At 48.1% G+C, this 13,996-nt stretch overlaps 1 protein-coding gene across 16 annotated transcripts in view; it reads right to left on the bottom strand.

The window, feature by feature from the left end:
• Positions 1-1,837: 1,837 nt before the first annotated feature.
• The window catches only part of pleca (plectin a), a 67,184-nt gene continuing 55,025 nt past the window's right edge, over positions 1,838-13,996 (bottom strand). For 15 of the 16 annotated variants that reach the window (XM_086136188.1, XM_086136172.1, XM_086136175.1 and 12 more), the window contains 4 exons: positions 13,838-13,936; positions 9,426-12,773; positions 2,628-9,356; positions 1,838-2,558 (listed from right to left, as the gene is read on the bottom strand). In XM_086136188.1, coding sequence (XP_085992314.1) covers positions 3,204-9,356; positions 9,426-12,773; positions 13,838-13,936 — 9,600 coding nt within the window. In that variant the 3' untranslated portion in view covers positions 1,838-2,558; positions 2,628-3,203. Of the gene's footprint in view, positions 9,357-9,425; positions 12,774-13,837; positions 13,937-13,996 lie in introns of all 16 variants that reach the window. The other variant, XM_086136173.1, reaches the window with a different exon arrangement.

Genomic DNA, 13,996 nt, shown 5'->3' with positions numbered 1-13,996 from the left:
CCTAATTCATATGCATGTTTGATTCTACACTTGAAAATTAAACTACATTAATAAGCAACAGCTGAATGAAGGCATTTTATGAGACTCCTTATATGTGTGTATAGAGAGAGAGAGATTGACTATTTTATTTGAAAGTCGGCTTCAACCAAGGTGTTATCCTAATTTTATGTCAAACCTTTTTTTTTTTTTTAAATCGTGTTAAACGGCCGGTATGATTCTTTGAATATTTCAAATTGCTGACCCCTGTCCTACAGGATTCCACCCCATTCCTAACTTTCCCTGGCTAGGAATGTTAGCAGCGGCGTTCCTACATTGTCCACTGCTGTCAGGGACCGCACCCAGTTTTCAAGTCTGTCTAACATCAGCCTGCTATTTTTGCCTCAAATCTTCAGCTCGTGTGTGTTTTTTTTTTAGGATGAACCTCACTCTGGGCTTCATCCTGCTTCTGTTTGTACACTAAAACCGCAAGAAACCGCAGAGGCTGACCCACTCAAACACACATTAGCCATCGAAAGACTCGAGAGGCACGTCAGGACGACAACTCGCCCACACATTTCACCGCAACACAAAACCAAGTCGTTTTAAACGCATGCCATCACGCTGTGACTGCACCCGGCAGGTTTTTAATGTTTGGGCAATCACAGGCGCACCCAGTTTCAGCCGAAAGGGGGATGAGGGGAGGTGGGGGGGGGGCGGGGTGAAGTCTTGCTTGACAGAGTAGTTTGCTTCTCAGTGCTTGTCAAGACATCTCAACTGAAAAGACGTGAATGTTAAACACGAGTCACGGATTTGTTGCGTGTTGTATCTGGCTCCTCGTAGCACTTGTTATTTCCCCACGCAAACACTTCAAAACAAAAGCAGTGACTCGATGATTGACAGGGAAGTCAACGAGAGTTAATCAGACCTCTGGCAAGGCCAAGCCCAATTTGGATGGATATCTGCTTCTTGCACATCCTTAATCTTTGCTCTTACAATCCTGCACGGCCTAATCTTTGCCATCCATGTGTTATTTATTGGAAAATTAAGAAGGAAAAAAAAAAGGGTCGGATACTCACCCGCGTTTAAATTCCCTTTTGCACTGGTTTTATCTCTGGCCTCGATATCAGGATGGGAGGTTGAAGTCAAACCGTGAAATTTCCAGCTTTCAACGGAGATTAAATCTGTTTGCAAAGGAGCGGCCACCACAGTGTCAAGTTTAACACTTTGTGTTAAAAGCACTTGCCACTGTCCAAGAGCTCAACATGTAATTACACTGGGGTCACTTTTTTTTTTTCCTTTTCCCTCCCCGTGGAGTGACATGAAAAATTGACAAGACTGCTCCTCTAAAAGGGCATTAGGTTGATCTCTGCTAGGGGCAAAAATTCTAATTTGGACAATTATTCACCACTTGCACATGGCCGACTTTTTGCTATTACAACCCCCCCCCCCCCCCCATGTCTTATGACAGGTTGTTCTTGGCTTCTTTGGATACACCCAAGAGTCAAATTACCAAACCTTTTTAATCCTGGCCATCAAATGTGTCTTTTCCCCGTTTTACGGTTGTGCTCTGTGGTGGGTTGTCCAATTTCAAAGTTGTCATATTTTTAGTATGCCACCTCCGTGTAAGAAGCCGTGACCAGAATGTGATGTTAAACATCCCCCTCACTAACCCCCTGTGACACCCCCCCCACCGCTAAACATTTGTTCCAGACATTTGGGCTGTCCACACCACACGCCTTATCTGAATGTGTAAAGCCGCAATGACAAAGTCCTGATTTCTGGACAAAAATTGCAGGCCAATAACCTTTTTTTATACATCATATTTTTAAGTCTGATGAGTAATGGTCATAGAGTCATGAGCGTTTCATGTCCTTTATTTACATAGCGAGGGTGTTACAACTTTATTCCTTTCAGCGTTTTTTAAAAATTATAAATACACCACGCATTAAAATATATCCTTCAAACCCCTTTGGTGCATCATCATCATCATAATAACACAACAAATGATTTAAAGGGTACAACGACCCTCGTGAGGATAAGCGGCTCGGATAATTGGGGGGCGGAGGAGGGGGGTTGGGGTGGGAGCCAGATTCATATATATATTTTTTAAATATTAGTAAATCATGCAACTCAAATATAGTGTGTAGGAAAATAAAAGGATATAGGCTAGATAATTAGGTGTTGCTTTCACATCGAAAAATAAACAGTGGCTGGTGGCTTCCCCAAAAAAAATAATTTTTTTTTTAAAAAGCTGAAAAACTAAGAATCTGTTAATGGCTTCCAGCAGTCGTGGTTATACAGTACATACAGTCATGTCAATATTAACATTCATGAGTGTTTGTGGATTGTGAGATAAACCTGATCGCGTCCTGCTCGGTCAGTCATGCAGGCATCAATAAACCGCAGCACCATCTTTATAATATGCATCAGCCACGTATTTGTTTTGTTTTTTGCAGGCACTTGATGGGATTCTAACATCAACTGAGCTCAAGGTTAGTCGCGAGAGTGACTTTTTTCATAAATTCCGGCTACAGTGAAAGTCCAGGTGAAGGTCTCTGGGAAGAAGCGGAGCACGGTATCTAAAAAGGAGAAGACGGGACATCAGGACAAGCGGGCAAGACATTGCTAACTATTATGTCCTCACGTACCAGTCGGCGGGGTCCGGATAAGCAGCGACTATTTGTATTACTTTGGTGTCAAGACTCTATAAAGTCAGACTGATGTGTTGGTGGTCTACCAGTGCATGGGAATGTGCCCTTTGGTGGTTCCCATTGAGTCCATGTTTTATTCCAGATGACGGGAATAGGGCCCGGCTGTAGTTTAGTAGGTGTGCAGCAACATGATCGAGGACAAAGATCTTGAAGTTTAGTGTTGAGAGACATTCTTAATGTCAGCGATCGTTACGAGACTTCGGATTCTGCTCTGCAGAGTGGCCTTGAGCTTTCAGTATATTCATTTTTGAGAAATACGCTCCATATTCAGAAGGCTCGACAGATGACGATCAAAGAGTATGTTCTTTCGGTTGTAGTGTTAACACTCAAAGCTAATTTCCTGTCTATTTCAGTGATTAAACGATACAACAAAATGTACATAGGTAAAGGTATATAGATACACAAAGAAGTACAAAATTAAACATCTAATGTCTTGCAACGACCACATGCAGAGCAGAAACTGTGTAGTCTTGAGTTCACTGACAGGCATCTCAGTGGCTTTACAGTTGATCCTCAATATCGTCGCCCATAACTCGGCGAACTGTAGGAGGATGAAGACGAAGAGAAAGTGGTGGTGAAACTGGATCCAGTTGCGTCAAAGCTTCCTCTTCTGGAGCCGGACCTGGAACCGGAACGTGAGCCGGTTGCCGAGCCTGAGCCGCTGATGCTGTAGGGACTGTAGAGGCTTTTGCTGGACTGGGAGGATGCCTCCAGAAGCCTGAGGCCAGTACCTTCCTCAACCATGCTTCTGTCCAAAGCATCCTTGTAGGAGATCTTGAGTTTGGTTTTGGGGCATGTGAGGTACTTGGAGTGGGTGCTGACATCACGGAGCTTCTGCGCGGTGCGAGCATCCAAGGTGCCTTTCTTCAAGGCATCGTCCAGAGAGACTCGCCCGGTGATGTCTGGTTCAATTAAACCACCAGTCAGATATTGGACTTCCAGGAACCGCTGGCCGGCCTCGTAGTACAACCAGCCTTTCTTGAGGGCTTGAGCAGCTGACATTTTAGTTTTGGTTCGAGGGTCCTCATATCCATTGCAAGCCTTCTGTGCAAGGCTAATACGGTCCACCATGATCTTGTCCACAAGTCCTTTGTTCACAGCGTCTGTGACGGAGAATTTTTCACCAGTGTTTGGGTCAATGATTCCTCCAGTGCAGGCCTGAGCTTCCAGCAGCCTCTGGCCGGTTATGTTGTCCACTAGGTTTCTGTGAATGGCCTCAGTGACAGACACCTTCTCCAGCGTTTCGGTGTCCAAGATTCCAGCTACAGGGCCACTTTCCTCGGTGGGGTCATTCCACGGGACAGACGGTGTTTTTATGCTAGGCATCGGACTTGAGGTGTAAGAGGAAGTGGATCCAAAGGAGGATGACCTTGATCTAACGCCACTGGAATTTCCAGATAGCATGTCTGCAAACTCCGTGATAGATAGAGTTCCAGAGCGGTACTGGTCCAACGCCGACTTCTCAATTAGGCCGCTTGAGATGGCGTCATCGATGTCGTACTGTCGTCCGGACCTCCTATCAATGATCTTGGATTTTACAACTCCATCAGACGAGGTGCTGGTTATTTCCTCCCATTCGCACTCCTGCTCTGCTAGCTCTAAATAAGTCTGGTGGTCAATGAGTCCTTTCTGGTAGGCCTCATACACTGACATCTCCTTGCCCGTTTCTGGATCAACGATGACAACTCTGCGTTTACGGACAGATGACTTGGAGGAGGTCTTCCTTTCCCGTTTCTTTTCCTTCAGCAACAGGAGCGCGAGCCCTGTTTGAGGGTCCGTCATGCATCTCTCCATGAGCTGGAGGTAAGTGAGGTTTTCCTCTGTGTTAGGGTCAAAGAAGCCCTTAGTGTCGTCAGACGGGTCGGTGAGAATTTGGTTCATTTCTTCGTCAAAGAGGCCACGTTCATATGCCGCTTCCACTGGCAGGCGATGGCTCTCCTGTGGGTCAATGATTCCCCCCGTGGCGATCTGAGCTTCTAGCAGGCGGATGCCGTGGTCTTTCAAGATCAAGTCCTTCTTCATGGCCTGGAACAATGAGATGACTTTGCCAGAATAGGGATCCCTGTAGCCCGTGACTGCTCGCTCAGCTGACAGCAGTTTGTCTTTAAACTCCGGACCCACGACACCCATCTTAACGGCTTCGTTGACATTCAGTTTCAGATTTTTGATGGGGTCGATAACGTACCCCGTCGCAGCCTGGGCCTCAAGAAGCTCAAAGGCAGTTCCTGGTCTGATCATGTTCTTCTTCATGGCTTGGTAGATAGACAAGCGGTCTTTGGTAGATTCTACAAAGACACCGGCAATGCAGCTGACGCCTTCGAGGTACTTCTTCAGGTCCCTGCTGACCTCCTCCACACTGATGGTGCCCTGAGTGAGTTCATTGTACATCTTTTGGTCAATAATCTGAGAACGAAGCAGCTCATCCACAGTGATTTGCTTCCTGAGGCCCTTGAAGAGAAGTCTCCTGTCCGCTAGAGAAAGCAGCTTCAGTCCACTCTCTTTGTCCAGCCGACATCTTTTCAGGAGCTGAGAATAGGACATGTTCTCGTCTGTCGTGGGGTCGGTATAACCTTGCACATTGGCGGCCGGCTCGGATATTCTGTCCAGTGTCTCTTTGTTGATGTACCCACGCTGCATGGCAACGTCCGCAGGCAGGCGGAAGTAGTATTCGGGATCCATTAACCCCCCGGTGGCATTTTGGGCTTCCAGAAGCCTCAAAGCATAATCTTCAGGAACCAAATCTTTCTTCATTGCTTGGAAAAGAGAAATCACTTTTCCGGTGTATGGATCCTTGTAGCCTGTCACGGCTCTCTCGGCAGAGAGAAGTTTGTCGTGAAGTTCAGGCCCAACGAGCCCCTTGCGCACTGCTTCATCCACCGTGAGAAGTTCATCTTTCACCGGATCGATGATAAAGCCAGTTGCTGCTTGGGCCTCGAGAAGCGTCAGAGCAACTTCGGGCTTAATCTTCCCGTTTTTCATGGCTTGATAGATGCTGACTTTGCTGGGAGTGTCTGACATAATGCCAGCAATGCACCCGGTTCCAAAAAGGTACTGTTTGACCGATGGCATTGCCATGATCTCACTGATGGTCATTTTTTCTTGCTTCAAAAGGTTGTAAGTCTGCAGGTCTATAATTCGAGCACTATACAGCTCCTCGATTGTAATTCTCCTTCTGATGATGTCACACGACATGCCCTGTTCAGCCTTTTCAGCCTCCCTTTGCTCAATGATTTCAATGATGATGATGAGCATTCTCTCTTTTGTGATTGTTCCCAAGCGAAACTGCTCCATGAGGCGGCGTCTCTCCTCTTCGGGAAGTATGTTGGAGTTCATGATTTCCCAAATGGTCATGCTCTTGCCTTCAAAGCTCTTGAGCGGGATATCAATTTGAGTGTTTGCTAGATCTGCCTGGGCTTGCTCCTCGGTGTACTCGTAGGACTTCTCAGCAGGAGCAGCCACTTCAGCTTTGGACAGCGGCAAGTAGCACAGACCCGAGTTGGGATCTTTGACACATTTCTCCAGAAGCTGCTTGTATGTGAGACTTTCATTGGTGTTAGGATTGGTGAAGCACCGGACGTCACCTGAGGGTTCGTTAAAAGATTTGGCCATTTGTTTACTTAAAAAGCCACGCTGAACAGCAACATCAGTGGGAATGCGATGGCTCCCGACGGGATCAATGATGCCTCCTGTGTTAAACTGAGCCTCCAGAAGAGGAATGGCATGCTCCCTCAGCACCAGCTCTTTCTTCAGGGCTTGGAACAGAGAAATCTTATTGCCCGTGTATGGATCTTTGTATCCCGTCACTGCTTTTTCGGCAGAGAGAAGTTTCTCGTGAAGCTCTGGACCAACAGTTCCGGCCTTGACGGCATCATCCACGGAATATTTCATGTTTTTTACTGGGTCTGTTATGAAGCCAGTTCCAGCTTGGGCTTCAAGCAGTGCAAGGCCAGTATTCGGCTGCAGAATGTTATTTTTCATAGCTTGATATATGCTCAGCTTTTCGTTTGTGGCTTCCATTGCAATGGCGTCAATACGCTGTGTGCCGTGCAGATACTTTCTGACTTTATCGTCTTGACCCACTTCCTGAGGAGTCTTTGTGCCTTGCTGGAGCTGATCAAACGTGGCTTTGTCAATGATATTGGCATCCATCAACGCGCTGGCAGGAACTGGTTCCCTAAGACCTTCAAAACAGAGTTTTTCTTTTGCCTGGGTCTCTCTTTCCTCCATGATGGTCATCACAACCGTTATCAACTTTTCTATTGTCACATGCCCCATTCGGTACTGGCGAATCAGTTCGATTCTTTTCTCCTCTGTGATGTACTCGGAGGTGATGATTTCCCAGATTGTGACTTTTCTGCCTTTAAAAGGTCCATAGTCCAGCTCCACTGTGCTTTGGTTCAAAGCCTCTTTGGTTTTGGCCTCTGTAATCTCTTGATCCTCTTTGGGCTTTGGAGCCTTCTTTGAGAGGGGGAGCAAGGGAAGACCAGTTTCATTGTCGGAGAGGCATTTCTTCATCAACTGCGCATACGTGGCGGACTCCAGTGTGTTGGGATCGTGGAAGACCTTGGTCTCGTCCGCAGTCTTGCTGGTTTCCTCGTCTAAATAGCCACGTTTGCAGGCAACCTCGTGTGGGACGCGATAACTTTTAACTGGGTCAATAATTCCCCCCGTGGAGAGTTGTGCTTCTAACAGACGAATGCCATGGTCCCTCTTGATGAGACCTTTATTCAAGGCTTCAAACAGAGACACCTTCTTGCCAGAATAAGGATCTCTGTAGCCACTGACTGCTCGCTCTGCAGATAGCAGTCGCTCGTGGAGTTCTGGACCAACCAACCCCCTCTTGACGGCTTCGTCGACAGGCATCCGCTCATTTTTGACGGGATCAATTATGAAGCCAGTAGCCGCTTGAGCCTCAAGAAGATTAATGGCCGTCTCGGCTGAGAGCAGCTCTTTCTTCATGGCTTGATAGAAAGGCATTTTCTCCTTGGTGGGTTCGTTAAACAGTCCAGAAATGCTCGGTGCTCCTTGGAGCGCTTTCTTCACAGGGTCCATCTCCGCGATTTCTTTGACAGTGATTTTGCCGTTGCTTAGCTTGTTGAATACGTCTTTGCTTATAACCTTTGACTCGAGAAGTTCGCTGGCTGGCACAGGAGCCCTGAGTCCGTTCAACACGTTTTCATTGTTCTTCTCCTTGTCCTCCACGACAGTGATAACGATTTTGATGATCTTCTCCACCGTGATCTTGCCCGTTTTGTATTGGCGGATCAGTTCTCGTCGCTGCTCTTCTGTGAAATACTCAGAGTTGATCACTTCCCAAATGGTGACAGTCTTTCCTTTGAACCTGCCAAAGGGCACATCCACGTTGGACTTGCTGAACACTTCTTTCATCTCGGCATCTGTGTAGGTTCTCTCAGTTTGGCCTGCTTGTTCAGTCACAGGTAGAATCATCAAGCCTGACCCTGCGTCCTTGGTGCATTTGTCCAGTAGCTGCTTGTAGGTGAGGGCCTCCTGGGTGCTTGGTTCCACAAACAACTTGTGATCCGGCATTTGCTTATTCATCTCGGCGTCAAACTGCCCCTGCTTGTAGGCCGTTTGCAGGGAGACTCTATGGCTGTTGATGGGGTCAACGATGCCACCCGTTGTAAGCTGAACATCCAGGAACCTGGTGGCCTGTTCCTTCTCAATCAGACCTTTCTTCATGGCCTCAAAGAGGGAGATTTTGTCTCCCGTGTAAGGGTCTTTGAAGCCTGTGGCAGCTCGCTCAGCAGACAGCAATTTGTCATGGAGTTCGGGGCCAATCAACTGCTCTTTAACAGCCTCATCCACAGAGAGGAATTTGTTTTTAACAGGATCGATGAGGTAGCCAGAAGCTGCCTGAGCTTCCAGCAGCATTGTGGCGCTATTGGCTGTAATCTTGTTGTCTTTCATGGCCTGATAGACACTCACTTTCACCTTTGAGGGAGTCAAGATGCCACCGATGCAGCTCTGACCCTGAAGACAAGAGTGCATCTTGTCTGTTTTTGCCAAGTCTTGCACTGAGACTTTACCCTTCTTCAGTTTGTCAAATTCTTTTTTGGTCAGGACACCGATGTCATGAAGCCTCTCAGCAGGAACTTGGTCTCTTATTCCGTCAAAAGCCCAAGGTGAATCTTTCTTCTTGCCATCGACATCTGAGCCGTTGTAAACTTTCTTTGTTGTGACCGACACCGTGGCAGAGACTAACTCTTCCCCAGCGCCCTTCTCTGTCTGGACCTCAGTTTTAGATGCGATTTCTTTGGATGCTACCTCGAGACTGTTCAGTTTGTCCCTCAGTTTTTTGTTCTCCTCTTCCAACAGTTTCTCTTGTTCATTCTTTTTCTTTTCAAGCACCTCCATTTCCTTCTGCTTCTTCTTCATCTCCGTCTCGGCTTCCTTCTGCTTCCGCAAGGCGTCATCCATGATGGCCTGTAGCTTGTTCCTCTCATCCTCCATCAGCTTTTGCTGACGCTCTTGCTCCTCTTTGAGGGACTTGGCTCGGATCACTTCATCCTTGAGCTGTTTTTCCAGCTTCTTCTTCTCATCTTCCACCTCGCGCTCTCTTTTCAACAGCAGCTCTTTCTCGGTGAGGAAGGTCTTTTGAAGAATGGCCTTCTGTTGCTCAATTTCTTCTTGCTGGGCAATGGCCATCTAGAAAACAAGAGCCAGTCAAAACATTGTTTCATCGTTATGGAGTACGGATTATTTTTGTTACATTACCTCTTTGGAATTTTTCTGAAGCTCCTCTGCCTCTTTTTTCAGCTTCTCCCTCTCTTTTTCCAAGTCGGTGATGGCTTTCTTAAGGTCGTCGGCTTCTTTAGTGCTTTGCAGCCGCTGAGTTTCCAGCTTTTGCACCACAGTCTCGGTGGCTTTCTGATGCGAGTCCTCCAGACGAGCTTTGGCCTCATCTGCCAGCTTCTTGAACTTTTTGGCCTCCTCCTGGGCTTTAGCCTGAGCATCACTGAGCTCCTTCACCTTAAGCTTCAGCTTCTCCGCCTCGGCTGACACCTCTTGCTTCCTCTTTCGTTCGGCCTCCAGTGATTTCTGGAAGCCTTCGGTCTCCTTGTCCAGCCGCTGCTGGATCTGCTGTTTGTCCTCCAGGAGCTTCTTGGCAGCCTCCTGTGCCTTGTCCTTCTGCCTCTGGAGGTCTTCGGCCTCTGCTTTCAACTTGGTAGCCTCCTGGATGGCCTGCATTTTCTCCTTGAGCATTTTCTCCGCGAGTGCCCTCTGTTCGGCTAAGTCGGACTCGGCAGTCTTTCGGAGTTTGGCGGCTTCCTCTGCCTCTGCACTAAGCTGGGCTGCTTCCTGTGCCAGGATCTTCATCCTCTCGGCTTCATCTGCGAGCAACTTCTTTGTGTTATCTTTGTCCTTTTGCATGAGACGCTTGTTTTCGCTCTCAATTTCTATCTTAAGCTTTAGAAGCTCCTCCATCTGAATCCTGACTTTGGAGAGTTCGTCCTCGACCTGCGTCTTCTGTTTAACGGCGTCATTGACCTCGCCCTTCACCCGCTGGAGCTCCTCATCCAAAACCGCCTTTTGTTTGTCGGTTTTGTCGAGCTGGAGTTTGATAGTTGACAGCTCCTTCTCCACCTGCGACTTCTGCTTCAGGGCCTGCTCGGCATCCTTTTTGTGCTTGTTCATTTCGGCATCAGCCTGCTGCTTTTGTTTGAGAGCAGCGGCCTCAGCTTCCGCTCGCTTGGAGGCCTCCTTCTCTGCCTCTTTCCTCAGTTTCTCTGCATCTTTCTGAGCTTTGGCCTGCTTGGAGGCTTCATCCTCCGCAGCTTTTTTCTGTTTCTCAGCCTCCTCAGCTTTCTGGCGGAGCAGCGCCGCCTCTTTCTCTGCTTTCTCTTTGGCCTTTTCAGCTTCTCGTGCCAGTTTTTTGGCATTCTCAAAGTCCTCCTTGAGCTTCTCCTGAGCCAGATCGCCCTCTTTGTTCTTGCTGAGGACATCTTGAGCCTTTTGCTCAGCTGCACTGCATTTCTGTGCGGCCTCCTTGGCCAGAACCACCTGCTGCTTGGCGTCTTTCTCCGCTTTTTCCCGTTGCTTGTTCGCTTCCGCCGCCTTTATTTTCAGACGCTCCACCTCCTCCTGGGCGGCTTTGCATTGTCGTGCCGCCTCTTCCTCCGCTGCTGTGATGCTCTTAACCTTCGCCTCAGCTTCCTTTCGCTTCTTCTCCTCGTCCGCGGCGAGCTGCTTCAACGTCTCAGCTTCCTTCTCGGCTTTACGTTTGCTCTTTTGCGTGTCGTCCGCAATCTCTTTCAGTTTCTTTAGCTCTTTCTCTAAATCTGATTTGTCCTTTGAGGCCTTCTCAAAGTTGATCCTGATGATGTGGATCTCCTCCTCCACCACTTTTCTTTGCCTGAGAGTTTCCTCAATGATTGTTTTCTGTCGCTCCAATTCAGAGTTGGATGAGCTCTGCAGATGCTGCATTTTTTCCGTGATGTCTTGTTTGTGCTGAGCAGCCTGATCCTCCAGCAGTTTTCTTTGGTAGGCTTCATCCTCAGCTTGTCTTTTCAGCCTTTCATTCTCGGCCTCTTTGGCCTTCAGGGTGATCTCTGCTTCCGTCTTGAAACGGGTCGCCTCATTGATGGCGGCAAGTTTCTCCTTCAGGATTTTCTCAGCTTCAGCTCGCTGTTTGGCCGCCTCCTCCTCAGCGAGCTGCCTCTGCTGCTTGGCCTCCTCGGCCACAGACCTCAGCCTGGCCGCTTCATCTGCAAGTTGCTTCATTTTTAGGACTTCCGAGTCGAGAAGCTGCTTGGTCTTTTCCGTGGTGGACAGTGTTTCCTTCTCAGCTTTCGTCTTCAACTGGAGAAGGGCATCCATTTCACTTCGTACCTTGGCCAGCTCCTCCTCCAACTTCTTCCTCTGGTTTTCAGCGGTGTTCACTTCGTTCTTTAGACGGTGGAGCTCGTTGTCCAGGAGGCTCCTCTGTTGCTCGGCGTGTTCAAAGTCAGCTTTTAGGCGGATGCATTCTTGCTCGGCTGACAGCTTCTGTTGGGCGATCTGCTCGGCGAAAGTCCTTTGCTTGTCCAGCTCTTTCTCTGCACTCTCCTTCTGTTTAAGGGCGGCCTCTTCGGCCTTTGCCTTCTTCTTGGCGTCGCGTTCAGCCTCCAATTTCTGCCTCTCTGCCTCCTCTTGCGCCTGACTCTTCCTCTGGGCCTCCTCCTCAGCTTGCAGCCTCAAGCGAAGAGCCTCATTGGCCTTTTGCCTCCACGTCTCCAGCTCCTTCTCTGCCTGTTCCCGAGCTTTGCTGGCCTCCTCTTGCTGCTTGCGGAGTTTCTCAGCTTCCTCCTGCAACTGGAGGACAGTGCCCTGCTCTCTCTTGAGGGACTCCTCAAGTTTGGTCGCTCTTTCGTTGAAGGTTTTGGAGGTGCTCTGCAACTGGGCGGCGGCACTCTTCTGCGCGACCTCCTCCACCACCTTGACCTGCCGGAGTTTCTCCTCCTCGGCCTGTTTCATGCGCCGCTCGGCTTCCTCCGCTTGCATCTTGAACTTCTCCAGTTCGTCCAGGGCCTTCTGCTTCTGCTTGGAGGCTTCCCTCTCCGTCTCGGCTTTGCGCTTCAGCTCGTCTTCCGCGTTCTTTTTTTTCTGGGTCTCCTCGGCCACCTGCCTGCGAAGCCTCTCGGCCTCCTCCTGAGCGGCTTTACGCAGCTTGTCGGCATCGGCGGCTCTGTTGCGAAGCAGCTGCAGCTCCTCGTCAGCTGTGCTCTTCTGCCTAGTGGTGGTCTCCAGCTGGAGTCGGATGATGCGTATCTCCTCCTCAATCCTAGTCCGATTTATCAGAGCCTCCTCCAACTGGAGGTTCTTTGTCTTAATCTCCTGGTCCGACAGACTCTTGAGCTGTTGCAGTTCCTGCTGGATGTTCTGCTTCTGCTTCTCGGCATTCACAGCGACATCCTGTCGCTTCCCGGCTTCCTCTTTCATCTTCTGCTTGAGAGCGTCAGCCTCTTGCTGTGCCTTGGCCACCGACTGAGCGTGAGCCTCGGCCAGCTGCCTCTGTTTGTCCAACTCGGCCTGGATCTCGGCCAGCCTCTTTCGCTCAGCTTCTTTCAGCTTCTCAGACGCTTTCTGCATGAGCAAACGGTAGGTGATGGGGTTAGGCAGCCATTTGAAAACGTTGATACAAAAATGGCAGCATGAGAAGATTATTTTTTTTTGTCTGACGGAAGACAAAGTCATTCTACAAAATAAACACAAATGCGCTTGTTTTCATGCACTATTCATATATGCTGGACATAAGGCATAACAAACCAGATGATTTTCGCAAGTGTGCAGAGTATGTTGCTTGTTTGCTGATCCAAGGTCATAGGGCCATTAATGAGTTTGCAAGGCAAAAGGCGCGGGAATGATATTAAATGGCAACTACAACAAAGGGCTGTGATGTAAAACCATCCACAAGACAATGGAAGGATTTCCCTTGTTTTCACTTTAAATTAGACAAATGATTGGACAGACATGATTGACAACTCAAAGGAAGGCTCAGCATTCACGTGACTGGCAGAATTAGATGAGCGGGCAATAACCAATCAAATGTGAAATAACGTGTCAGTTTAATTGAGCGTTTAAATCCTGAACCTTCCCCCTTTGGCAATGCACAGATATTTTCAGATAAGTACCTGCTTCATTTTTGGGGTTAACTGCCCTCTTAAGATTAGTATTCATCGTGACAAAGCGCTGGCAAGCAGTACAAAAAAAGAAATGAGGATTAAAAAAAAAAAAGTCATAAAAACATCCGGTGAAAATTAAAGTGGTCTAGGAAACAAGTTCTGAGCAGGCAAGTAAAGCAAAAAAAAAAAAAAAAAAAAAGAAACAAGCCGGTGAGTGATCAGAATTGGAACATTTCAAGAGCATATAAAGAGGAAAAACCCAAAGCTAAAATAGGTGCAGAGGCAGTGAGTGAGGAGTTTATGTGACATGATGCAGAGGGAATGAGAAAGTTGTGATGTGATGCAATGTGACAGTTCAATGGCTGTAGATTCCGCTTTACTCTGGTAATACATTATATGGTTGCTGTTTTGTGCATTTTTAACAGTTCTGTGATCTTTGTATTAGACAAAAGATATGTCATGCTTCAATTTTGACCAAACTATGAAATTAGTTGTTCAGGAAAGCTGTTCAGGGGAAGTGGTTACCTCATCTTCCTCCAGACGACGGCGCGCGTCCGTGATGAACTTTATGTACTGGCTGACAAGCGTCAAGAGCTCGCTGTAGCGGGTTCTCAGAGCGACGTACTGCGTGGGATGGCAAAGCAGAGACAGGGTTAAACGATTTCGGTTTATTTCAATTGGTCA

Source organism: Hippocampus guttulatus, chromosome 18 (assembly GCF_054856545.1).
Source record: "Hippocampus guttulatus isolate MCC_2025c chromosome 18, RoL_Hgut_1.0, whole genome shotgun sequence".
NCBI classification, from domain to species: Eukaryota; Metazoa; Chordata; class Actinopteri; order Syngnathiformes; family Syngnathidae; genus Hippocampus; species Hippocampus guttulatus.
Note: the sequence above shows the minus strand (reverse complement) of the source record. Positions and strands in the feature narration are given on the sequence as shown.